This window comes from Pongo pygmaeus, chromosome 19 (genome assembly GCF_028885625.2).
Source record: "Pongo pygmaeus isolate AG05252 chromosome 19, NHGRI_mPonPyg2-v2.0_pri, whole genome shotgun sequence".
NCBI lineage: Eukaryota > Metazoa > Chordata > Mammalia > Primates > Hominidae > Pongo > Pongo pygmaeus.
The window spans coordinates 59983476-60008998 of record NC_072392.2 but is presented as its reverse complement, the minus strand read 5'-3'; the positions used below and the strand labels follow the sequence as shown (position 1 = coordinate 60008998).

Sequence of the window (25523 nt, the reverse complement as noted above, 5' to 3'; positions counted from 1 at the left end):
CTTTGGGAGGCCGAGGCAGGTAAATCACCTGAGGTTAGGATTGCGAGACCAGCCTGGCCAACATGGTGAAACCCCATCTCTACTAAAAATACAAACATTAGCCAGGCCTGGTGGCGCGTGCCTGTAATCTCAGCTACTCAAGAGGCTGAGGCAGGAGAATCCCTTGAACCCTTGAGGCTAAGGTTGCTGTGAGCCGAGATTGCGCCATTGTACTCCAGCCTGGGCTACAAGAGCGAAACGCCGTCTCCAAGAAAAAAAAAACAGGACTCTGGAGGTCCACAAAAACATATAAAGACAGAAGAATAGTCAGAAGATGCTAAATTGTTAGCTTTGAAAAGGAAAGGGCTGCAAACAAGGAAAACGTGAAGGTAACACTCCCTTAGAGCCTCCAAAGATATTCAACTGCATACTTCTGATTGTAATGGCAGATCACTGTAGTACTCAATGACAGCACCAACCACGAAGGGTGTGAGACCAAAAGCGTGTGTGAAGAAAAAAATGACCATTAGAAGACATCAATCTCTGGGTACTCCAAAACAGGTGATTACGATATAACACAGGAGAACCTAAGAAGTAAAGATACAAAGCACGCCTTTTATAAACAAGCTAGATCAGGGGAGAGCACGAACATAGTCCCCACTACCACAAATTATGCAATCAAGTTTCCCACATTTGAAGAAACCGCAGGGGTCAGTACATCCGCAATGCAAGGGACAAGCCTCAGCCTGGGAAGTCCACCTTTACCAATCATAGTACTTCTCCTACCAAGTAAGTATGAGTCCCCAGTGCTGCCTGAGAGCTCACCCTTAGATTCAAACCACTCTAAATATAGAATCATTTTTCTCATATGCTCTTTAGACCCCCTAATTTCTGGAATAAAGATATTTTCCAAACTACAATAACACAGCAGCTATATTTTTAATATCTGGCTATTCAAAAATCTTAGGAAATATAAGCCTAGGGTGCAAATAGCCAGCAGTCACTGCGCTTATCTACATACTCCACACCCCTTTGGATGATCTCATTCAGTATGTCCTTTCCTAGTATGCTTGGTGACATGACTGAAATAAAACTTAAAAATGCTCTACAGATTAAAAGGTAAATAACGTAAACTAGCTCCTGCCTTTAAGGGTTTGGCACTAATGATGTCACTATGGTGTCTTTTTTCTTTTTTTTCCCCCCCAAGAGACAAAGTCTTGCTTTGTTGCCCAGGCTGGGGTGCAGTAGTTATCGAACTTCTGGCCTCAGGGGATCCTCCTGTTTCAGCCTTCCCCAGCAGCTGCAAAAACAGGCACGCACTGGTTTCTTGCGCAGTTAAACAAGCTGCTATACACGTAACCTGAGTAAGTTTGAAAACATGAAATTTGGTAACATTATTTCTGAAAATCCAGTCTACATATCTGAAAATCCAATCTCTGTATAGGTTACCTACCAGTCCAAAGTGTCATGCTTACATACAAAATGCTGTCTTTCAAACATGCAGCAAATGATCAATCTTACTTGAAAGATCAACTGCACAAACGCTAATTCTAATTTTGAATGAAGCAGGCCGGACGCTGTGGCTCCTGCCTGTAATCCCAGCCCTTTGGGAGGCCGATGCGGGCAGATCACTTGAGGTCAGGAATTCGAGACCAGCCTGGCCAACATGGTAAAACCCTATCTCTAATAAAAATGCAAAAATCAGCTGGGCGTGGTGGCAGGGACCTGTAATCCCAGCTACTCAGGAGGCAGGAGAACCTCTTGAACCTAGGAGGTGGAGGTTGCAGTGAGCTGAAATCACGCCGCTGCACTCTAGCCTGGGTGACAGAGCGAGACTCTGTCTCAAAAAAACCCCACAAAAACCAAAAAAACAAATTAGAATTGGAGTTTCAGAGTTAACAGTGCTCTTCAATTGTCTTTCCAAGATCACGCTAGAACCACCCTAATATCCCACATCTTTTATCTTACAGAAGGACTCTTCTGGTATCTTCTCCTCTGCCAAAATAAATTAGCCAGAGTTTATAACTTTTTTTTCCTTGTCACTGACTTCAAGCTCACAGTTTTCCATCTTTACAACAGGAAGAAATAATGCTGTTTTAAAAAATCTTGGGCCAGGTGCAGTGGCTCACACCTGTAATCCCAGCACTTTGGGAGGCTGAGGTGGGTGGATCACCTGAGGTCAGGAGTTCAAGACCAGCCTGGCCAACATGGCGAAACCCTCTCTACTAAAAATAAAAAAAATTAGCCGGGCATGCTGGTGGGCGCCTGGGTACTCAGGAGGCTGAGACAGGAGAATCGCTTGAACCCAGGCTGCAGTGAGCCGAGACCGTGCCACTGCACTCCAGCCTGAGCGGCAAGATCGAAACTCCGTCTCTAATGATAAATAAATAAAAATGAAAATAAAAATCTTGCTAAACAAGCAACAACTGAGAACATAGAGGTGTCTTAGATGGGGAGAAAAAGAATATTGGGACAAGGAGGTAGGGGATTCTGTGATGCAAGCAGACACTTGTTCTCAAGTCTGATGTTCTGACAGTCCGTCAGTTTTATTTTTATATACTTTCCTTTTCAAAGAAGTATTATGTTATATATATATGTACACACATATGTATATGTATGCTCTATAAATTGTCAAGATTTTGTTTTGTGAAATAAAACACACTTTGAAATCTGGTTGGAGGGCTGGTCGCGGAGGCTCACACCTGTAATCCCAGTACTGTGGAAGGCCGAGGCAGGTGGATCATTTGAGGCCAGGAGTTCGAGACCAGCCTGGCAAACATGGTGAAACCCTGTCTCTACTAAAAATACAAAAATATCTGGTGGTGTGCATCTGTAATCCCAGCTACCCAGGAGGCTGATGAAGGAGAATCGCTTGAACCCGGAAGGCAGAGATTGCAGTGAGCTAAGATCATGCCATTGCACTCCAGCCTGGGTGACAGTGGGAAACTCTTGTCTCAAACAAAAAAACAAAAAAACAAAAAAACAAAAAAAAGAAAAGAAAAAAGAAATCTGGTGGAACAACTCATGTAAGGGAAAAGTAATGTATGTGAACTATACTGCTATTACCACCGAACAATTCTTATAACCAAAATGCCAGTTTCAGAAGATTTGTGACTAGCAGTGCCTTCTCCAGGCTAGAGTGCAGTGGCCCATCACAGCTCACTGCAGCCTTGACCCCCAGGGGTCAAGTGAGCCTCCTGAGTAGCTGGGACTACAGGCACACACTACTATGTCTGGCTAATTTTTGTAATTTTTGTAGAGAGGGAGTTTCACCATGTTGCCCAGGCTGGGCTCAAACTCCTGGGCTCAAGCAATCGACCCATCTCCGCCTCCCAAACAGTTGGGATTAGAGGCATGGAACCACCATGCCCAGGCCACAGAGTCTTTCTTTTTTTTTTTTTTTTTTTTTTTTTTGCGACAGAGTCTTACTCTGTCGTCCAGGCTAGAGTGCAGTGGCACCATCTCAGCTCACTGCAACATCTGCCTCCTGGGTTCAAGCGGTTCTCCTGCCTCAGCCTCCTGAATAGCTGGAATTACAAGCACATGCCACCATGCCCGGCTAGTTTTTGTATTTTTAGTAGAGATGGGTTTTTGCCATGTTGGCGAGGCTGGTCTCGAACTCCTGACCTCAAATGATCCACCTGCCTCGACCTCCCAAAGTACTGGGATTACAGGTGTGAGCCACTGTGACCACTCCTCCAACCAGATTTCAAAGTGTGTTTTATTTCACAACACAAAATGTTGATAATTTACAGGCCCGGCTCAGCTTCCCAAAGTGCTGGGATTATAGGCGTGAGCCACCATGCCCGGCTGCCCAGCCTACAGAGTCTTAAGTGGCTCATGAATCCTTACAAGTTCCAGTTTCAATATTTCACTAAAATTTCATTGCTATTGGCCTAGTTATCAAAATATCTGTTCAAGGGAGTCAGCCTTAGGCAAAAAGATGTCTGTCCTCCACTGCCTTGTAACTCTAAGCAAGTTAAGAAAAATGCTACTGTTATAATCCTCACCGAGGTCCTGCATACCTTAATATCCTTTGAGAAGAGCCTCATTTCTTTGATTAGAAAAAAATGAGGAGCCAGATGCGGTGGCTCACGCCTATAATCCCAGCACTTTGAGAGGCCAAGGTTGCAGCAATGTGTCGAGATTGCGCCATTGCACTCCAGCCTGGGCGACAGTGCTAGAGTCCGTCTCAAAAAAAAAAAAAAAAAAAAGACAAAAATGAGGAAAGGCTGAGCACGGTGGCTCAGGCCTGTAATCCCAGCAGTTTGGGAGGCTGAGGCGGGTGGATCACTTGAGGTCAGGAGTTCAAGACCAGCCTGGGCAACATAGCGAAACCCCATCTCTACTAAAGATACAAAAATTAGCCGGGCATGGTGGCACGTGTCTGTAATCCCAGCTACTTGGGAGGCTGAGGCAGGAGAATTGCTTGAACTTGGGAGGCGGAGGTTGCAGTGAGCTGAGATCACACCACTGCACTCCAGCCTGAATGACAAAGCAAGACTCCATCTCAAAAAAAAAAAAAAAGAGGAAATATATGTTTGTTAAATACTAACATAAGTAAACATAAAAAATCTTTATAAACTGAATCTAGTAGATTATTAAGAGACACAATTGGCTAGGCACGGTGGTTTACGCCTGTAATCCCAGCACTTTGGGAGGCTGAGGCAGGCGGATAACCTGAGGTCAGGAGGTCGAGACCAGCCTGGTCAACATGGTGAAACCCTGTCTCTACTAAAAATACAAAAATTAGCCAGGCATAGTGGCTCACGCCTGTAATCCTAGCTACTTGGGAGGCTGAGGCAGGAGAATTGCTTGAACCCGGAAGGCGGAGGCTGCAGTGAGCTGAGATTGCGCCACTGCACTCCAGCCTGGGCGACAGAGCAAGACTCTGGCTCAAAAAAAAAAAAAAAGAAAAGAAAAAAAAGAGAGAGACTTGGTCAGGTGGAGTGGTTCCCGCCTGTAATCCCAGCACTTTGGGAGGCTGAGGCGGGCGGATCACAAGGTCAAGAGATTGAGACTATCCTGGCCTGTTTATGGTGAAACCCCATCTCTACTAAAAATACAAAAATTAGCTGGGCGTGGTGGCACATCCCTGTCATCCCAGCTACTCGGGAGGCTGAGGCAGGAGAACTGCTTGAACCTGGGAGGTGGAGGTTGCAGTGAGCCGAGATGGTGCCACTGCACTCCAGGACCTACATATATAAAAGTATACGATAAAGGAAACATTTCATATAGATGGGGAAGGAACTGATTATTTCAAAGACTGCTCAGAAAATTAGGTCACAACTGGAAAGAAAAAAAAATGCTTCCGCCTGGCACGGTGGCTCACGTGAGCCTATAATCCCAACACTTTGGGAGGCCTTGGCGGGTGGATCACCTGAGGTCAGGAGCGTGAGACCAGCCTGACCAATATGATGAAACCCCGTCTCTACTAAAAATACAAAAATTAGCGAGGCATGGTGGTGGGTGCCTGTAATCCCAGCTATCTGGGAGACTGATACAGGAGAATCGCTTGAACACGGGAGGCGGAGGTTGCAGTGAGCTGAGATCACACCATTGCACTCTAGCCTGGGCAACAAGAGCGAAACTCCATCTCAAAAAAAAAAAAAAAATTGCTTCCATATTAGCCGGGCATGGTGACACGTGCCTGGAATCCCAGCTACTCTGGAGGCTGAGGCAGGAGAATCACTTGAACCAGGGAGGCAGTGGTGGCAGTGAGCAGAGATCGTGCCACTGCACTCCAGCCTGGGCGACAGAGTGAGACCCTGTCTCAAATAAATAAATAAATAAATAAATAAAAAGTTTCCTTCCTCCTACCATTTATTTTTTAAAAACTCATATAGATTAAAAGGGGAGCAGAGGTGGCCAGATCACCTGAGGTCAGGAGTTCGAGATCAGCCTGGCCAATATAGCGAAACCCTGTCTCCACTAAAAAATACAAAAATTAGCTGGGCATGGTGTCTCACACCTGTAATCTCAGCTACTCAAGAGGCTGTGGCATGAGAATTGCTTGAACCCTTAAGACAGAGGTTGCAGCAAGCAGAAATCATGCCTAGGTGACAGAGCAAAACTCAGTCCCAAAAAAAACATATAAATTAAAATATTCAAATGTTGAAGGAATGGGTGGTTAGAAAATAAAATTAAAAATTAAAAAAGATTCAAATGTAGATCTAAACCACATGTAGAAATAATACGAATGAAAAATCCATTTATAATTTTGTATAGACCTTCTAAACATGTTACCAAAGTCAGAATACAAAAATTGAATACATTAGATTTGGCCTAGTTTTGAAGGACCTGTTTTGAAGCACTTTGGGAGGCCAAGGTGGGTGGATTACTTGAGGTTAGGAGTTCAAGACCAGACTAGCCAACACGGCGAAACCATGTCTCTACTAAAAATACAAAAATTAGCCAGGCGTGTGAGTGGGCACCTGTAATCTCAGCTACTTGGGAGGCTGAGGCAGGAGAATCACTTGAACCTGGGAGGCGGAGGTTGCAGTGAGCCGAGATCACACCACTGCACTCCAGCCTGGGCAGCAGAGCAAGACTTGGTGTCAAAAAAAAAAGAATGTCAGATTTGACAGATAAATAGTAGTTAATTAGGTGAAGGAGGGAGAGGTAATATTATAGACATATGCAAACACTGCTGAGGGATGAGGCCTAACACACACAAGGAACTAAGAAAAGGCCAAAGTAGCAGGACTATAGGAAGCAAATGGAAGCGAGGAAAAGGAAGAAGCTAAAGAGGAAAAACAGGGGCCAAAACATACAAGGCTTTTTTTAAGCCTTATTAGGAAATTTGGTCTTCATCCTAAGAGCAAAATAAGGCGAGGTGCGGTGCCTCATGCCTGTAATCCCAGCACTTTGGGAGGCTGAGGTGGGTGGATCACCTGAGGTCAGGAGTTCGAGATCAGCCTGGCCAACATGGTGAAACACCGTCTCTACAAAAAAAATACAAAAATTAGCTGGGTGTGGTGGTGTGCACCTGTAATCCCAGCTACTCAGGAGGATGAGGCAGGACAATCGCTTGAACCTGGGAGGTGGAGGTTGCAGTGAGCCGAGATCACACCACTGCACTCCAGCCTGGGTGACAAGGCGAGACTCTGTCTCAAAAAAAAAAAAAAAAGAGCAAAATAAGGAGTGACATAACTGAAATGTACTGTAAAAAGATCATGCCAGGAGGACCATGGTGGCTCACACCTGTAATCCCAGAACTTTGGGAGGCCGAGGAGTCCTTGTGACCAGGAGCTCAAAACCAGTCTGGGCAACACCTTGTCTTTACAAAAAATTTTAAAAATTAGCTAGGCACAGTGGCATGTGCCTGTTAGTCTCAGCTTCTTAGGAGGCAAAGGCAGAAGGATCTCTTCTTGAGCCCAGGAGTTCAAGGTTGCAATGAGATATGATCATGCAGAGTGAAAGGGAAGGAGATGTCAAGGATGATTCTAGGTTTATGGCTTATGCAAATGGAAGGATTGATATGTGGTTCATGGAGGCAGGAAATGCAGGAAGAGGGCAAGGTTTTGGGAGTGGGGTGAAGATAATGAGTTAGGCTGAGTTGGAGGAGACTTTGAATTGTCCAGTAGGCAATTAGATATTTGCATCTGGAGGGCAGAGGGTCAATGCTAGAAATACAAATTTGAGAGTCACTGCCATGCCCAGGTTATGGAGGATGTGCTTGCAAAGGAAACAGAAAAGCCAAATATGTAGAAAGGAAATCAGAAGTGTGGCATTACAAAAGCCAAGTAAGAGAACGTTTCAAGGAATCTGTGGACAACAAATACATATTGGGCTTCTATTATGTATAAGGTCTTGTAAAATAGATACTGCTACTATATATGTCTGAGGCCTTAAAGAAGCTTTATCATAACCACCTCTAAAGCTACGCCTTGATTCAGAGTTGTTGTTTTTTTTTCCTCAGTCTGAACAACATTGACTTCTTTCTCCTATTCCCAAATCCACTTGAACATGAAAGGTCACCTTTTTTTTTTTTTTTTGAGATGCAGTCTCGCTCAATCACCCACCCTAGAGTGCAGGGGTGGGATCTCAGCTCACAGCAACCTCCATCTCTGGGGTTCAAGAGATTCTCCTGCCTCAGCCTCCCGAGTAGCTGGGATTACAGACGCCCACCACCACACCTGTAGGGAGCTGAAGGCCCGTGGGATGTGACCAACTCAGCATTCTACTGGAGGCTCTATGATCAAACACCAAACTGTTAATCATGAATGCAGGATGTGAGCAAACTCACAACTGTGCCTGCCGACAGAAGATTTGCTGGAGGCAATCACTCCCTGGTGCTGAGGTTATCTACTGCGACATCTAGAGAATGCGGTCTTGCAAGCCTACTCTGGACTGAGCAGCTGAACCCTTCTCCCACCTCCCTTCTCACTATCTGTTTTACCTAATAAATACAGAGGGCTGTGTAAAGCTCAGGGCCTTTGTCCACTAGAGGCAAGGTACCCCCGACCCCTTCTTCCAAATATACTCTTTTGTCTCTTGTCTTTTATTCCCGCGTTTGCCCTCCTTTGTTCAGCCCATAGGTCTGTGTGGGTTACATAGTGGTGCCCTGATCAGCGACAGAATCGGGTGCTCTACACACACCTGCCTAAGTTTTGTATTTTTAGTAGAGACAGGGTTTCACCATGTTGGCCAGGCTGGTCTCGAACTCCTCACCTCAAGTGATCCACCCACCTAAGCCTCCCAAAATGCTGGGATTACAGGCGTGAGCCACTGCACCCCGCCGTGGTCACCATTTTTTAAAGTTCTATGTTCTTAGGCTAAAAAAAAAAATAAACTTCTCCCCAGCTATAACAAAAGTTTCATATTATTCCTCTCCTACATCTCCAGAAACAGCCCAGTCAACCTGAAAATGTCTCGTTATTGGAATACTCTGACAGGTTAACTATAGACATTAACAGCAATAGGTCCTTCCTACCCTTAGAATTACATCAAGATAGCTACACAAGTCAGAAATGCAACATGTCAGAAATACTCAATAAAGATCCTGATAGATTATAAGCTCCATGAGGGCAGAGAATCTGTCTTGTTTACCCTGTCATCTGGCACATAACTAGCATTTAATAAATATTTAATCTTGTTTTAGTGATCCAATCTTCAGAGTGCTAATCCTGAATGGAGACCCCAGTCATAGGATTACTGTGGATCAAGTCAAAGAAAATAAAATATATAAAAGTACTCTACTTCGGCACTTTTACAATTGTAGACGTTTTTTGTTTTGTTTTGTTTTTGAGACTGAGTTTTCCTCTTGTCACCCAGGCTGGAGTACAGTGTCGTAATATAGGCTCACTGCAATCTCTGCCTCCCATGTTCCAGCAATTCTCCTGCCTCAGCCTTCAAAATAGCTGGGAGTACAGGCACCCTCCACCACCCCCCATTAATTTTGTATTTTTAGTAGAGACGGGGTTTTACCACATCGCCCAGGCTGGTCTTGAACTCCTGACCTCAAGTGATCTGCCAGCCTCAGCCTCCTAAAGTGATGGGATTAAAGGTGTGAGCCACTGTGTCTGGCCTAATTGTAAACATTTTTAAAAAACGTCTCAGCATTAGCATTCTTCTGAGCTACGTATTCTATAAGGATTTATTCCAACTGAATATGCGCATTAGACTGCTGTAAAAACTGAGAAACAGACTCATATTTATTATGTACCTTTTTTTGTGATAAGTACTGTATATGTGTTAATTTAATCTTGACCAAAACCCCAGGAGATATTATCTTTTACTTGCAGGTGAGGAGACTGAGTAACTTGCTGAAGGTCACATAGTTGGTAACTTCCAGACATGTGATACAAATCCAAATCTGTATGACTCCCCAGCCCATGCTGGTTTGCCCATAGCAATGTCTCTCAAATTTTTTCATGAAGTAACCTCAAGTTGCAAGAAAAACCAAAACATATTCCCAGGGGGGTTTAGGAGATTACTGAAGTATCCAGTTTAAGCCTGATATGTCTCTGACCTCATACTTTTCTCTTAAATTTTATTTTTATATTTGCATTTTACCCCCACATTTTGTTTTTATTTATATATACATATTTTTTATTTTTATTTATTTATTTTGAGATGGAGTCTCGCTCTGTCACAGAGGCTGGAGTGCAGTGGCGTGATCTTGGCTCACTGCAAGCTCTGCCTCCCGAGTTCACACCATTCTCCTACCTCAGCTTCCCGAGTAGCTGGGACCACAGGTGCCTGCCACCACACCCGGCTAATTTTTTGTATTTTTAGTAGAGATGGGGTTTCACTGTGTTAGCCAGGATAGTCTATCTCCTGATCTTGTGATACGCCCACCTCCGCCTCCCAAAGTGCTGTGATTACAGGCGTGAGCCACCACGCCCAGCGAATTTATTTATTTTTAGAGGGAGTCTCTCTCTGTTTCCAGGCTGGAGTGCAGTGGCCCGATCTCACTCACTGCAACCTCCGCCTCCCGGGTTCAAGCTATTCTCCTGCCTCAGCCTCCTAAGTAGCTGAGACTATAGGCACACATCAACGTGCCCAGCTAATTTTTGTGTTTTTAGTAGAGACAGGGTTTCACCATGTTGGCCAGGATGGTCTTGATCTCTTGACCTCATGATCCACCCACCTCGGCCTCCCAAAGTGCTAGGATTACAGGAGTGAGCCACTGTGCCCGGCCTACCCCATGTTTTATTAAAGTTTATTTTTTCAAAATTTTTAATGATTTATCCACACTACACAGATGTAATGTTTGCTTAATATAAACCATTTCAAATGACTTAGGTAAATCATTTAACTCTTCCCTCCCTGAAAGATTTTTTTTGAGAAAAGTGATTACACAAGTAGGTGCACCTTCCATATTTTCCCATAGCTTTGTTTAGTTCCTAGTGCGTGGCTTCAAAAACCTGGATCCCAGTTTGAAAGCATGACTACAGAGCAAATTGCATTAAAGACATCTTAAGAATGATGATGAAAATAATTATTATAGTCAAGGGCCAAAAGATTTTTTTTTTTTTTTCTGAGACGGAGTCTCGCTCTGTCGCCCAGGCTGAGTGCGGTGGCGTCATCTAGGCTCACTGCAAGCTCCGCCTCCTGGGTTCATGCCATTCTTCTGCCTCAGCCTCCCAAGTAGCTGGGACTACAGGCACCCGCCACCACGCCCGGCTAATTTTTTGTATTTTTAGTAGAGACGGGGTTTCACCATGTTAGCCAGGATGGTCTCGATCTCCTGACCTTGTGATCTGCAGAAGTTATTAATAGCACTTAAATTATACAGCTATAGAGCACTTAAATTATACAGCTATAGACAGAGTTGAGTGGGTTTTTTTTTTTTTATTTTGTTTTGTTTTTGAGATGGAGTCTCGCTCTGTCGCCCAGATTGGAGTGGAGTTACTCAATCTCAGCTCACTGCAACCTCGACCTCCCGGGCTCAATCGGTTCTCTCACCTCAGCCTCCCAAGTAGCTGGGACTAGAGGCATGTACCACCATGCTGGCTAATTTTTGTATTTTTTGTAGGGATGGGGTTTTGCCCTGTTGCCCAGGCTGGTCTCAAACTCCTGAGATCAAGCGATCTTGCCCTCCTCAGCCTCCCAAAGTGCTTGGATTCCAGGCTTAAGCCACTGTGCCAGGCCAAAGTAGTTTTGAACTTTCCACTGTCAATGAAAGAAATTCTAAACACGACCGATTCCACTGAGTTTGACCAAACTAACTGAAGACTTACTGTTGAATGTGGTAATACCATGTTTTTTCTTCACCCAAGAATCTGGGTGCTTTATAAGCATAAGCATGAATTCTCCCTGAGGATAGTATTTATGCGTCCACTGAGTGCTCAAATATAGACCATATTAGAAGTTAAGCAATGGGTTGAGTGGCCAACCACATTTTGGCCAGTCCTACAAGACTTTCTCTGACCTACCAAATGGGATATAAATGCTTCTCGTATTCTCCCCACCAGTAGGGACTCAAAATCTTAATAGCTCGGGGTAGTAAAAAAGATGCTAGGTTTGAATCTTGGCTTTAAGAAAACTGTGCTGAGGTGTTTTGTTTGTTTGTTTGAGACAGGGTTTCACTCTGCCACCCAGGCTGGAGTGCAGTGGTATGATCATAGCTCACTCCCAGGCTGAAGGGATCCTCCCACCACAGACTTCTGAGTAGCTGGGACGACCGGTGCATGCCACCATGCCCGGCTAATTTTTTGTACTTTTGGTACAGACAGTGTTTCGCCATGTTGTCGAGGCTGGTCTCAAACTCATGAGCTCAAAGAGATCCACCTGCCTCGACCTCCCAAAGTGCTGGGATTATAGGCATGAGCCACTGCGCCTGGTCAGCTTTTTTTCTTTTATCAGAATTGATATTAAACTATATGCTGAGCTTCCATGTCCTTATCTTCCTTTTGGCATGGCTATGGCCATTTGAAATGTGTGGGATTTGCTAAAGTGCTCAACATACGTTGTTTCCTTTTTTAGATCTAAGTATGTAGAGGGCTCTGATGTGCAATATTTAGAAAGTTCCTCTAAGCTGGGAAGAAAAGTCAAGACTAAGAATCATCGCCAACGGGGCCAGCGCGGTGGCTCACGCCTGTACTCCCAGCATTTTGGGACACTGAGGCAGGCGGATCACGAGGTCAGGAGTTCGAGACCAGCCTGGCCAATATGGTGAAACCCCTTCTCTAATAATAATACAAAAATTAGCCGGGCATGGTGGCGTGCGCCAGTAATCCCAGGTACTCGAGAGGCTGAGGCAGGAGACTCACTTGAACCCGGGAGGCGAAGGTTGCAGTGAGCCGAGATCGTGCCACTGCACTCCATCATGGGCAACACATGAGACTCCGTCTCAAAAAAAAAAAAAAAAAAAAAAAAAAAAAATCGCCAATAGGTAGGGAATAAGTTACCCCCTGCTAAATAAGGTACACTCACCTAGGCAAGGAAGGAACTCATAAACCACTTTCTAAACTGCTTGCCTTCCTCCCCGAAGTTCTGTAATTTAGAGGCGGTCACTACCACTGCTTGAACGCCCCTTCCCAACTCTGTACCACAAAAGGAGCTCTTGTGTAGCCCAGCCCCTCCCTCTCAGGACCCCAGGAGCCCAGACCCACTAATGGGGACATTAGTTGCTTACTTTTCCAGCTACTGCTTAAACTAGGCAGGCCATGAAGAAATAACGGTCTCAGTAACCTCCATGCTCGAGATTCGACTCCCGGGAAGACGTGGGTGGGTGCGCGGAATGGGGACTGATCCCTCTCAGCGGCCGTTGGGGGCTGGCCCACAATCCCTCGCGAGGGCGGGAAAAGCAATGTGGAGGGGGGGGTCAGAAAGGGGGGGGTCAGAAAAGGGGGACGGTCAGCGGGAAGAGCCAAGAGACTGCAACTCTACAAAGAGCACGCAGATTAATCCTACTGATTGTTCCCTGAGCTTTTCACACCAAAATAATGGTAACTGGCTAGTGTGTGCTCGTTACGCTCACTACTCCCACTCGAGATAATTCCTATTAATGACTCTGAGGCTTCACCTAACAGGCCACGGTGGAGGCAAGGAAATGTGGCGTGGAGAACCCACTGAGCCTGGCTCTCCATCCTATGGTCTCCGTCCATCGTTTTATAGTCAGTGTGTACATTTGATGGGGAATCTCTAAATGGGATTTTGGGGAATCATAACGGAATGGTGCATAAGTGTGAAAATTTACAAGCCTGCGCAAAGCTGCAAGGCCCGAAGCCGCGTGCGGCCAGGCCGCAGAGCCGGCCCCTTCCGTTTTACGTCTGTCGTCACGCCGCACGCCCCGGCGAGGGCGTGCGGAGTTTGGCTGCCCCGGGGGTTAGCAGCTGAGCCTGCGCGAGTGCGCGGGAAGACGTTCCGCTTTGAAATGCAGCGGGATTTGGTGAGTTTCCCGCTGTCTCCAGCGGTGCGGGTGAAGCTGGTGTCTGCGGGGTTCCAGACTGCTGAGGAACTCCTAGAGGTGAAACCCTCCGAGCTTAGCAAAGGTAAAGACTCCTGATGGCAAGCTGAGGCACAGCGGCCGCCGTCAGCGCCGCCGCAGTCTTCGTTCTCTTGCCTCGGGCTTCAGCCCAGTCTCCGTTAGATTCTGCTTCCTCCCATGTCCGTGTTTACAGCGTGAAACAGCTCCTCGACTCCACTTACAAGTTGTCTAAATGGTTAGGAGAACTGTGGTCGTGAAAACATTTACTAATTGCTTTTCCTCTGGCAATGCCTGCTGAATGCTTTGAGGATTGTCTCATTTAACCCTCAACTCGCTTACGTAGATTATTATATTCAGTATATGGACGAGAAAACTGATATCTTGGGGAGCTTAGGTAACTTTTCATGCTAACTGGGTTAGGAAATACTGGAGTCAGAATTGGTTGTCTAATTTTTGCTGTTCCAAGATCCAAGGGGTAAGGGTTAAATTTCAGAAATGCAGGATTTTGTGTAGGACTAGAGACACTAAGAATGAGAAAGGGAGTAGAATCCCCGGAATCTTGAGGAAGCAGTAGAAAGAATATTCTCCTCTTACGTAATTCGCTGAAACACCCAAAACCTCATATTCCAGAGCACTGCAGATGGGAACCACTGCATCCTGAGATACACAAATATGAAGCTGGCGGTGGTCGCTTGTTGTGCACATTACTCTATGACATGTCCGGACCTGTACTATTCACTGAAGAAGATGGAACAGAATTTTAAGTTACTGCCCTTAATGATGGAAAATACGGAGGCTTCATTTCGCCTCTAAAGAATAAGTCTCGTGGACCCAACCTTAACTGTTTTTAAGTCATACCGCGCGCAGACTGTGTCCCCCAAAATTTGATGGGCTCTTTTTTCTTCAACAAGTTGGTTTTTCAAAGAAGAAATGTGAGACCCTGAATAATAATGATCACTAACAACTATTGACTATTTTAGATGGCCTTGATATTCTACCAAGCTTTTTACATGTATCGTCTCATTCCCATTTTATAGAAGAAAAAAATCTGAGAAAAAAAGAAAAAGTGAAGTAACTTGCCCAAAGTCACGCAGTAAGTGGTGCCAGGATTTACAGACCCAGGCAATCTAATTCCAGCATTCAGGCTCTTGATAGGATTTTCATTTCCTAAATACTGTCATCACCATTGTCTTTTATTAGCCCCATATTTATGGCTCATATTCTTATCAGATCAAGCACTGATATTTCAAACTGATAAGTGATGTCATCCTCACCATTATTTCTTCACCAGCTTGTTTTGTAATTGCCATTTTCTTTTCTCAGGCCATACTGTCAGATGGGTGAAATTGTGTAGTCGAGGAAGCATAAATGTATTCTTTAAAATGCTTGTGCCTTGAATAATTGTTCTCATTAGTTTAGAGTGATATATGAATTTTTTACATCAGTTATTTCCATGAAAAGTTTTTATTATAAATAATACATGCATGTGTGCTTCTTAAAGTTGTACCTTGTTTTAGGCAGTTAAAACATCTATTTTCATTCTCATCTGAAAAATAATTTGTATACCTTATGAGAGCGAGATAACTATGGCTTCATAAGACCAAAAGGGATAGTAAAAATATGTTAATAGTGAGTACATTTTTATTTCTGCTTCCTGAGACACTTGTAGGTACTCAGAAATGCTTTAGTTGAATTGTTTCTGAGGTAATAGGTAATTCTTTATGTGATGACTAAGAAAACAAATACCTTTATTAAGCTGAATTTTTTTTTTTTTTTGAGACGGAGTCTCACACTGTCATCCAGGCTGGAGTGCAGTGGCGCGATCTCTGCTCGCTGTAACCTCCACCTCCCGGGTTCAAGTGATTGTCCTGCCTCGGCCTCCCAAGTAGCTGGAATTACAATGCGTGCCACCATGCCCGGCTAATTTTTGTATTTTTAGTAGAGACGGGGTTTCACCATGTTGGCCAGGCTGGTCTTGAACTCCGGACCTCAGGTGATCTGGCTGCCTCAGCCTCCCAAAGTACTGGGATTTTAGGCATGAGCCACTGTGTCTGGCCAAACTGAAAAATTAAATGGTTGATAGAATGTTGCATTTTTATGTTTCTCCACTCCTAGCATCACTCTTGTCTAAAAATTAATAAAGACAATACATTATCATGTTACACTTTTAAATCTCTAAAATTAGGGTTCTTTTTTTCTTATTTTACTTTCAGAAGTTGGGATATCTAAAGCAGAAGCCTTAGAAACTCTACAAATTATCAGAAGAGAATGTCTCACAAATAAGCCAAGATATGCTGGTACATCTGAGTCAGGCAAGAAGTGTACAGCACTGGAACTTCTTGAGCAGGAGCATACCCAGGGCTTCATAATCACCTTCTGTTCAGCACTAGATGATATTCTTGGGGGTGGAGTGCCCTTAATGAAAACAACAGAAATTTGTGGTGCACCAGGTGTTGGAAAAACACAATTATGGTAAAATAATGTGTTCTCCTTTTAAGGGTGGGTTTAATAACATATTATGAAAGTAGTGTTTTGTACTGTCGGTTTACAGTCAGGAAACCAAATAAGATATATAAGTGCTCTTAATTTTAAGTGTGTATGTGCATTAAACAAAAATTAGCTTACTATTTGTGTTACTTCATCATCCCTTCTTGATAAATTTATGCAATTATTCTGATGTGAAATAGTGTTTCTTTTGCAAATTGTAGTGCAGTCATAAGGTTAAACAGGAAGTTTCTGCTTTATTCATTCCTGAGACTATATTTGAAAGTCAGATGTTTGAAAGTAGATTTATGGCTAGGGGTAGTGGCTCATGCCTATAATCCCAGCACTTTGGGAGACCAAGGCAGGAGGATCGCTTGAGCCCAGGAGTTTGAGGCCTGTCTGGGCAACATAGTGAGACCTCGTCTCTACTAAAAATGGAAAATTAGCTGGGTGTGATGGCACATGCCTGTGGTCCTAGCTACTTGGGAGGCTGAGGCAGGAGGATCGCTTGAGCCGGGGAGGTCGAAACTGCAGTGAGCCTTGATCACATCACTGTCTGGGCAGCAGAGTGAGACCATATCTCAAAAAAAAAAAAAAAGAGGCCGGGGATGGTGGCTCATGCCTGTAATCCCAGCACTTTGGGAGGCTGAGGCAGGTGGATCACCTGAGATCAGGAGTTCGAGACCAGCCTGGTCAACATGGCAAAACCCCATCTCTACTAAAAATAAAAAAATGAACCAGGCATAGTGGTGCACGCCTATAGTCTCAGCTCCTCGGGAGGCTGAGGCAGGAGAATCGCTTGAACCTGGGAGGTGGAGGTTGCAGTGAGCCGAGATCATGCCACTGCACTCCAGCTTGGGTGACAGAGCAAGACTCTGTCTCAAAAGAAAAAAAAAAAGGTAGATTTATGTATAATAAGGGGCTCCATTTTGAAAGGCCTGGAAATGATTAAAATATTCTTAATCGGCCGGGTGCGGTGGCTCACGCCTGTAATCCCAGCACTTTGGGAGGCCAAGGCGGGCGGATCACGAGGTCAGGAGATCGAGACCATCCTGGCTAACACGGTGAAACCCCGTTTCTACTAAAAAATACAAAGAATTAGCCGGGCATAGTGGTGGGCGCCTGTAGTCCTAGCTACTCGGGCGGCTGAGGCAGGAGAATGGTGTAAACCCGGGAGGCGGAGCTTGCAGTGAGCCTGGATCGCATCACTGCACTCCAGCCTGGGCGACAGAGCGAGACTCCGTCTCAAAAAATAAATAAAATAAAATAAAATATCCTTAATCTTGGTTTTATAGGCATGCCCTCCCCGAATCCAGTTGATTTACATATGGTCGATTGGTTCACATTGTATCTGGAGTCATGAAGAGTTAGACATTTCTGTTGCCTTGGGGAGTATATGTACATTTATAAAACTTTAGTGATACCTAACTTGTCGTACTGCCTTAGATCATCATCATGATTTGGTTATTTGTCATCTTTCTGTTGACAGTATGCAGTTGGCAGTAGATGTGCAGATACCAGAATGTTTTGGAGGAGTGGCAGGTGAAGCAGTTTTTATCGATACAGAGGGAAGTTTTATGGTTGATAGAGTGGTAGACCTTGCTACTGCCTGCATTCAGCACCTTCAGCTTATAGCAGAAAAACACAAGGGAGAGGGTAAGTTAGCAAATGAGCCTCTTTTTTTCTGTATTAATAAAAGTAATTTGCATTTGTGCCCATCTGAGACCTCAGCAACACTCCATTTGGAATGTGAAGCCTAATGACTGGACAGTTAACTAGTGTTAAACTCTTTTACTACTGTTACAAAATGAGAAATGCCACAGCCTGGACTGGCTTTTTTTTCTTCCCGTTTTATGGCCCTCACTACTTCCTGTAGGAGATTTGGGACAAAACCTATGTATGTATTTCAGTCATCTTACTCCATCTTACCAGGTGTAAGTTAACGGTGTTGGACACCTTAATATAAGCAACTGTTGTTAAATGCCTTCCAATGTGTGAGGACTTCCGTATTGGTTTTCCAAAAACCAAAGGTAGCTTTGAAAACCACGTCTGAAGCCGGATGCAGTGCTCATGCCGATAATCCCAGCCCTTTGGGAGGCCGAGGCGGTGGATCACCTGAGGTCAAGAATTCAAGACCAGCCTGGTCAACATGATGAAACCCTGTCTGTACTAAAAATACCAAAATTAGCCAGGTGTGGTGGCACATGCCTGTAATCTCAGCTACTGAGGAGGCTGAGGCAGGGGAATCACTTGAACTCAGGAGGTGGAGATTGCAGTGAGCCCAGATTACGCCACTGCATCCAGCTTAGGCAACAGAGTGAGACTACTCTGTCTCTTAAAAAAAAAAAAAAAGAAAAAGAAAACCACGTCTGAAATGTTTGGATTGTTAAGCAGATTGACTTGGGGGCTTAGATTATATAGCTGATTTCATAACTGCACTAATTGTTAAAAGTGTTTGGGAGGTGTTTTTTTGGTGCTTGTTATGTGAAAATAAAGTGACTGTAAAATTATTTTTTTTGAGACGAAGTTTTGCTTTTGCTGCCCAGGCTGGAGTGCAGTGGCGCAATCTCGGCTCACTGCAACTTCCACCTCCCAGGTTCAAGGAATTCTCCTGCCTCAGCCTCCCGAGTAGCTGGAATTACAGGCGTGTGCCACCACGCCCGGCTAATTTTGTATTTTTAGTACAGACAGGGTTTCTCCATGTTGATCAGGCTGGTCTCAAACTCTTGACCTCAGGTGATCCTCCCGCCTCAGCTTCCCAAAGTGCTGGGATTACGGGCGTGAGCCACCATGCCTGGCCAGTTTTTTTTTCTTTTTTGAGACAGAGTCTTGCTCTGTGGCCCAGGCTAGAGTACAGTGGCGTGATCTCAGCTCACTGCAGTCTCCGCCTCCCAGGTTCAAGCAATTCTCCTGCCTTAGCCTCCTGAGTAGCTGGGATTATAGGCATGTGTCACCATGCCCAGCTAATTTTTTTTTTTTTTTTTTTTTTTTTTTTTTTGAGACAGAGTCTCGCTCTGTCGCCCAGGCTAGAGTGTAATGGTGCAATCTCGGCTCACTGCAAGCTCCGCCTCCTGGGTTCACGCCATTCTCCTGCCTCAGCCTCCCAAGTAGCTGGGACTACAGGCGCCCGCCACCATGCCTGGCTAATTTTTTTTGTATTTTTAGTAGAGACAGGGTTTCACCATGTTAGCCAGGATGGTCTCGATCTCCTGACCTCATGATCTGCCTGCCTCGGCCTCCCAAAGTGCTGGGATTACAGGCATGAGCCACCACACCCGGCCACACCCAGCTAATTTTTGTATTTTTTGTAGAGAGGGGGGTTTCACCGTGTAGGCAAGTCAGGTCTTGAACTCCTGACCTCAGGTGATCTGCCCACCTCGGCCTCCCAAACTGCTGGGATTATAGGCGTGAGCCACCACGCCCAGCCTTAAACAATTTTTTTAAAGATAATTTATAGGCCAGGTGCAGTGTCTCATTCCTGTAAACCCAGCACTTTGGGAGGCCGAGGCAGGCGGATCACCTGAAGTCAGGAGCCATGGTGAAACCCCGTCTCTACTAAAAATACAAAAAATTAGCCGAGCGTGGTGGCAGGTACCTGTAATCCCAGCTACTCAGGAGGCTGAGGCAGGAGAATCGCTTGAGCCCAGGAGGCGGAGGTTGCAGTGAGCCGAGATCGTGCCACTGCACTCCATTCTGGGCGACAAAAGTGAAACTCCTTCTCAAAAAAAAAAAAAAGAAAGGAAATTTATGTTCAAGTTCTTATCCTTTCAATTACTTATAAATTAAACGGCTTATGGATTGACTGTTTTCTTATTTATTTATTTATTTTGAGATGGAGTTGTGCTCTGTCACCCAGGCTGGAGTACAGTGGCGCGATCTCGGCTCACTGCAACCTCTGCCTGCTAGGTTCAAGCAATTCTCCTGCCTCAGCCTCCTGAGTAGCTAGGACTACGGGCGTGCGCCACAATGCCCGACTAATTTTTTGTTTTTTTAGTAGAGACGGAGTTTCACTATGCTGGCCAGGCTGGTCTCGAACTCGTGACCTCGTGATCTGCCCACCTCAGCCTCCCAAAGTGCTGGTATTACAGGCATGAGCTACAACGCCCAGCCTATTGTTTTCTTTTTCTTTGTTTTGTTAATTTTTTGGATGTGCGGTCTTTATTCTTTCCTCTAGAAGTTTTAAAAAAAATGCTTTTCATAAGATTTCCTTTAAATGAGTATATTTCCTTTAAATGAGTGTAGTTAGCTGGATTTTTTTTTTTTCATGGAGGTACTAAGTGTCCCATTTCGCTGATGACCAGCATGCTTACTGAAAGCCCTTTGGACCCTAGCAGAATATGCCACCCTAAAATATGCCACTTTGGCATAAGGATTATTTTGAGCTGAAGGCAATTGAGAAGAAACAGATAAATCTGTCTGCCCTTCCTAAAAACAGGACATAAATGCACAGAAGAGTTCCATCTTTCTTTTCTTACCAGGAAGACAAAAGTTAATCACCACAGACAACTTTAGACCGTTATCAGCGTACATAACAAATTTTACTAGCTATCTTTTATCTCCAGTTAATTTCAATATTTGCTGCCTTTAGAGACTCAGGGTCCTTTTCCTTTGTCTTGTTACTTCTCTAAAAATTTATTGTACCTTCGGGAAGATAAGCACAAATCTTTTTTTTGAGACGGAATCTGGCTCTACCGTCCAGGCTGGAGTGCAGTGGTGCAATCTTGGCTTACTGCAACCTTCACCTCCCAGGCTCAAGCGATTCTCCTGACTCAGCCTCCCGAGTAGCTGGGAGCTGCGAATACAGGCACGTGCCACCATACCTGACTAATTTTTGTATTTTTAGTAGAGACAGAGTTTCATCATGTTGGCCAGACTGGTCTCAAACTTCTGACCTCAAGTGATCCTCCTACGTTGGCTTCCCTAAGTGCTGGGATTGTGAGTGTGAACACCTGCGCCCGGCTCCAAATCTAACCAAACTTTTGAGTTACTAATCTCTGGACTCCCCTGTGTTGTTACATGCACTATGCACAATTAATAAACTTTTTCTCTTGTTAATCCATCTTTTGTCAGTCCGATTTACAGGGCTTCTGCCAAGAAACCTAAGAGGGTGGCAGGAAAAGGAATTTTTCTTCCCCTATACCTTAAAGCTACCCATTTCACAATGTGTGTTTGTAATAGTGTCTTAAAACCTTATTGTAAATAGAGTAGGTGTAGCACTAGGATATAAAGTTTTTATTTTTATTTTAATTAATTAATTTATTTTTTAAGATGGAGTCTCAGTCCATCATCCAGGCTGGAGTGCAGTGGCGCGATCTGGGTTCACTGCAAGCTCTGCCTTCTGGGTTCACACCATTCTCCTGCCTCAGCCTCCCGAGTAGCTGGGACTGCAGGCGCCCGCCAGCACGCCTGGCTAACTTTTTGTATTTTTAGTAGAGACAGGGTTTCACCGTGTTAGCCAAGATGGTCTCGATCTCCTGACCTCATGATCTGCCCACCTCAGCCTCCCAAAGCGCTGGGATTACAGGCGTGAACCACCACGCCTGGCCTAAAGTTTTTAAATGATTGATATGAGATTAAATTGTCATTGTTTTAGTGAAAACTTGACTCTGGTAAGTGTCTATTTACAATCGGAAATGTTTTCTATTTTAAAATATAGCTTCTTGTTTTTTCAGTGTTAATATTTAAGTACATTTTATTTATTTTTAATATTTTACTTTTTTTGAAACAGGGTCTCACTTTGTCATCCAGGCCGGAATGCAGTGGCATGATCACAATTCACTGCAGCTTTGACCTACCTGGGCTCAGGTAATCCTCTCACTTCAGCCCCTCAAGTAGCTGGGGCTACAGGTGGGCACCACCATGCCCAGCTAATTTTTTTTTCATTTTTTGTAGAGATGGAGTTTCACCATGTTGCCCAGGCTGGTCTTGAACTCATGGGCTCAAGAGATCTGCCCGCCTTGGCCTCCTAAAGTGTTAGAATTACAGACATGAGCCACCATGCCTGGCTAAGTACATTTTAAAATGCAGTAACTGGCCGGGTGTGGTGGCTCACGCCTGTAATCCCAGCACTTCGGGAGGTCGAGGCGGGCAGATCACGAGGTCGGGAGATCGAGACCATCCTTGCTAACACGGTGAAACCCCGTCTCTACTAAAAATACAAAAAATTAGCCAGGTGTGGTGGCGGGCGCCTGTAGTCCCAGCTGCTCGGGAGGCTGAGGCAGGAAAATGGCGTGAACCCAGGAGGCGGAGCTTGCAGTGAGCTGAGATCACAGCACTGCACTCCAGCCTGGAGGACAGAGCAAGACTCCGTCTCAAAAAAATGAAAAAGAAAAAATGCAGTAACTGATTGGTTTCTCTCTGAATTGTGTGCAAAATCAAACTTTTTTTTTTTTTTCTGAGACAGAGTCTTGCTCTGTCACCCAGGCTGGAGTGCAGTGACGGGATCTCAGCTCACAACAACCTCCGTCTCCCAGGTTCAAGCCAGTCTCCTGCCTCAGCCTCCCAAGTAGCTGGGATTACAGGCATGCACCACCACACCAAGCTAATTTTTATATTTTTAGTAGAGACGGGTTTCACCATGTTGGCCAGGCTGGTCTTGAACTCCTGGCCTAGTGATCCACCCAGCTTCCCAAAGTGCTGTGATTACAGGTGTGAGCCACCACACCCAGCCTCAAACCGTTTGTTTTAAACATCCAATCTAAGAAAGATTTTATATAATTGTTGCTAGTTAAATATCAAATTATACTACAGCATTCAAGAGAAAAAATGCTTCATTTGAACATTTTTCCTAACTTTTTTTTTTTTTTTTTTGAGACAGAGTTTTCATTCTGTCACCCAGGTTGGAGTACAGTGCCGCTATCATAGCTTACTGCAGCCTTGACCTCCCAGGCTCAAGCGATCCTCTCACCTTAATCTCCTGAGTAGCTACGACCAGAGTTGCACACTACCACACCTGACTAATTTCTGTATTTTTTGCAGAGATGGGGTTTTCCATGTTTCCCAGGCTGCCGTTAACTCTTAATTTGTAGTCCTATAGAAAAAAACAAGAAAGCTTCTGTTACGTTACTTCTGTTCAATGAAGCCAGTGACTAGAAATATGAAAAGGCAGGCATTAAAAACACTAGTTGTATATGTTTATAAATAATTTTACATAGCCTAATATGTAAGGAAACAGTGGAAAAATGTGAAAATAAAAGATCAGGTCTGGTGTGGTGGTTCATGCCTGTAATCCCAGCACTTTGGGAAGCTGAGGCGAGCAGATCACTTGAGGTCAGGAGTTCAAGACCGGCCTGGCCAACAAGGTGAAACCCCATCTCTACTAAAAATACAAAAATTAGCTGGGCATGGTGGTGAGTGGCTGTAATCCCAGCTACTCAAGAGGCTGAGGCAGGACAATCGCTTGAGCCCGGGAGGCAGAGGTTGCAGTGTGCCAAGATTGCGTCACTGTACTCCAGCCTGGGTGACAGAGTGAGACTTTACCTTAAAAAAAAAAAACAAAAAAATAAGTGGCTGGGCACAGTGGTTTATGCCTGTAATCCCAGTGCTTTGGGAGGCTGGGGCTGGAGGATCCCTTGAGCCTAGGAATTTGAGGTTGCAGCGAGCTATGATTGTGCCACTGTGCTCCAGCCTGGGCGTCAGAGTGAGACCTTATCTCTAAACAAATTAAGAGAGAGATCAGGTGGGGGGTGGCTACGGATAGCATTAGGAGATATACCTAATATAAATGACGAGTTAATGGGTGCAGCACACCAACATGGCACGTGTATACATATGTAACCTGCACGTTGTGCACATGTACCCTAGAACTTAAAGTATAATTTAAAAAAAAGATCAGGAATTATGAACTGTTAGTTTATAGTAATTTTGCTACAGTTTGTCATCTTTCAGTTAAAGAATTTTGTTATGCAAAGGAGAACATTTTGTTATTAAAAAGTATTGTTTTTCTACAATTACCAGTACATCCAAACAGGTAAAACTAATTAAGATTGTTTTGTTGTTTCAGAACACCGAAAAGCTTTGGAGGATTTCACTCTTGATAATATTCTTTCCCATATTTATTATTTTCGCTGTCGTGACTACACAGAGTTACTGGCACAAGTTTATCTTCTTCCAGATTTCCTTTCAGAACACTCAAAGGTATGAGTCAGACTACTGAAATGTAACTAACCAAGTATTTTTTGAGGTGTTTGATAAGCATGAAAAAATAACCAGTACAGTAGCATAAAATCAAAGTCAAAGCCAATTGAGAAAATCTCTTCCTTCCTTGACCTACAATTTATTTATATTTATATTTGTTTTGTGTATGTATATGTATATATAGTTCATGCTCAGAGTAAGAAATTGAAATAATATAGAAGTTTCATTTCCAGTAATAGTGGAATAGCTCCTATCAAACCACATTGTATAGAAAGGTATGAAATGAAAAATAAAAACCTCGTTGTGCTACTGTTTTCTAGTGCCTCTCCCCAAAGTTGAATGCTATTGGCCAGGTGCAGTGAGTGGCTCATACTTGTAATCCCAGCACTTGGGGAGGCCATGGTGGGAGGATCACTTGAGCCCAGTAGTTCAAAACCAGCCTGGGCAACATAGTAAGACATTGTCCCCACCAAAAAAAAATTAACCACGTATGGTGTAGCTGTAGTCTCAGCTACCAAGGGCTGGGTGGAGCAGGCCTGAGGTGGGAGGATTGCTTGAGCCCAGCAGTTCAAGGCTACATTGAGCTACCCTGCCATCATGTATCACCGTTTGTTTTTTTGTTTGTTTGTTTTGTTTCTTTTTTTTGGTAGAAATGGAGTCACCTCCTGGGGTTAAGCGATTCTCCTACCTTAGCCTCCCAAAGTGCTGGGATTATAGGCATGAGCCACTGTGCCTGGCCCTTTAATTTTGGTAAATTATTAAAGTGACATTATCAGTGACAAAGATTCTCCTTGACTGAACTTGGCCCCATCCTGTCTTTGGCCTACCCAGTCCAGTCTTAGCAAAGAATCCCGCTGTCAGTTCAGAGAGATTCTCTCACATTTGATAGTCTGAGCACCTTTGATATTTGATTATGTTCCTCATTCCCCACCTTTGATATTTAAATCCTTGGCCTGCCTTTATTTATTTTTTATTTTTTAATTTGATGGAGTCTGGCTCTGTCACCCAGGCTGGAGTGCATTGGCGTGATCTTGGTTCACTGCAA

General features: G+C 44.4%; 2 protein-coding genes and 1 non-coding gene across 7 annotated transcripts in view; 1 reads left to right on the top strand and 2 right to left on the bottom strand.

Annotated features, from left to right (window-relative positions):
- IGBP1C (IGBP1 family member C) overlaps positions 1-13555 on the bottom strand; it is a 31988-nt gene extending 18433 nt beyond the window's left edge. Inside the window, exon 1 of one of the 2 annotated variants that reach the window (XM_054457928.1) lies at positions 13064-13555. The gene's annotated coding sequence lies outside the window, so the exon portion shown is untranslated. The remainder of the gene's footprint in view (positions 1-13063) is intronic. The other variant, XM_054457927.1, reaches the window with a different exon arrangement.
- On the bottom strand, positions 614-776 carry LOC129018527 (U1 spliceosomal RNA). Its single transcript, XR_008495346.1, has one exon. It is a non-coding gene; the product is annotated as a U1 spliceosomal RNA (small nuclear RNA).
- Positions 13237-25523, top strand: part of RAD51C (RAD51 paralog C) — a 45395-nt gene continuing 33108 nt past the window's right edge. For 2 of the 4 annotated variants that reach the window (XR_008495064.2, XM_054457921.2), the window contains exons 1-4: positions 13255-13922; positions 16072-16330; positions 17832-17998; positions 24345-24478. Coding sequence is in view for 3 of the 4 variants with exons in the window: in XM_054457921.2 (XP_054313896.1) it covers positions 13577-13922; positions 16072-16330; positions 17832-17998; positions 24345-24478 (906 nt within the window). In the remaining variant the exon portion in view is untranslated. Of the gene's footprint in view, positions 13923-16071; positions 16331-17831; positions 17999-24344; positions 24479-25523 lie in introns of all 4 variants that reach the window. The other 2 variants (XM_054457922.2, XM_054457925.2) reach the window with 2 other exon arrangements.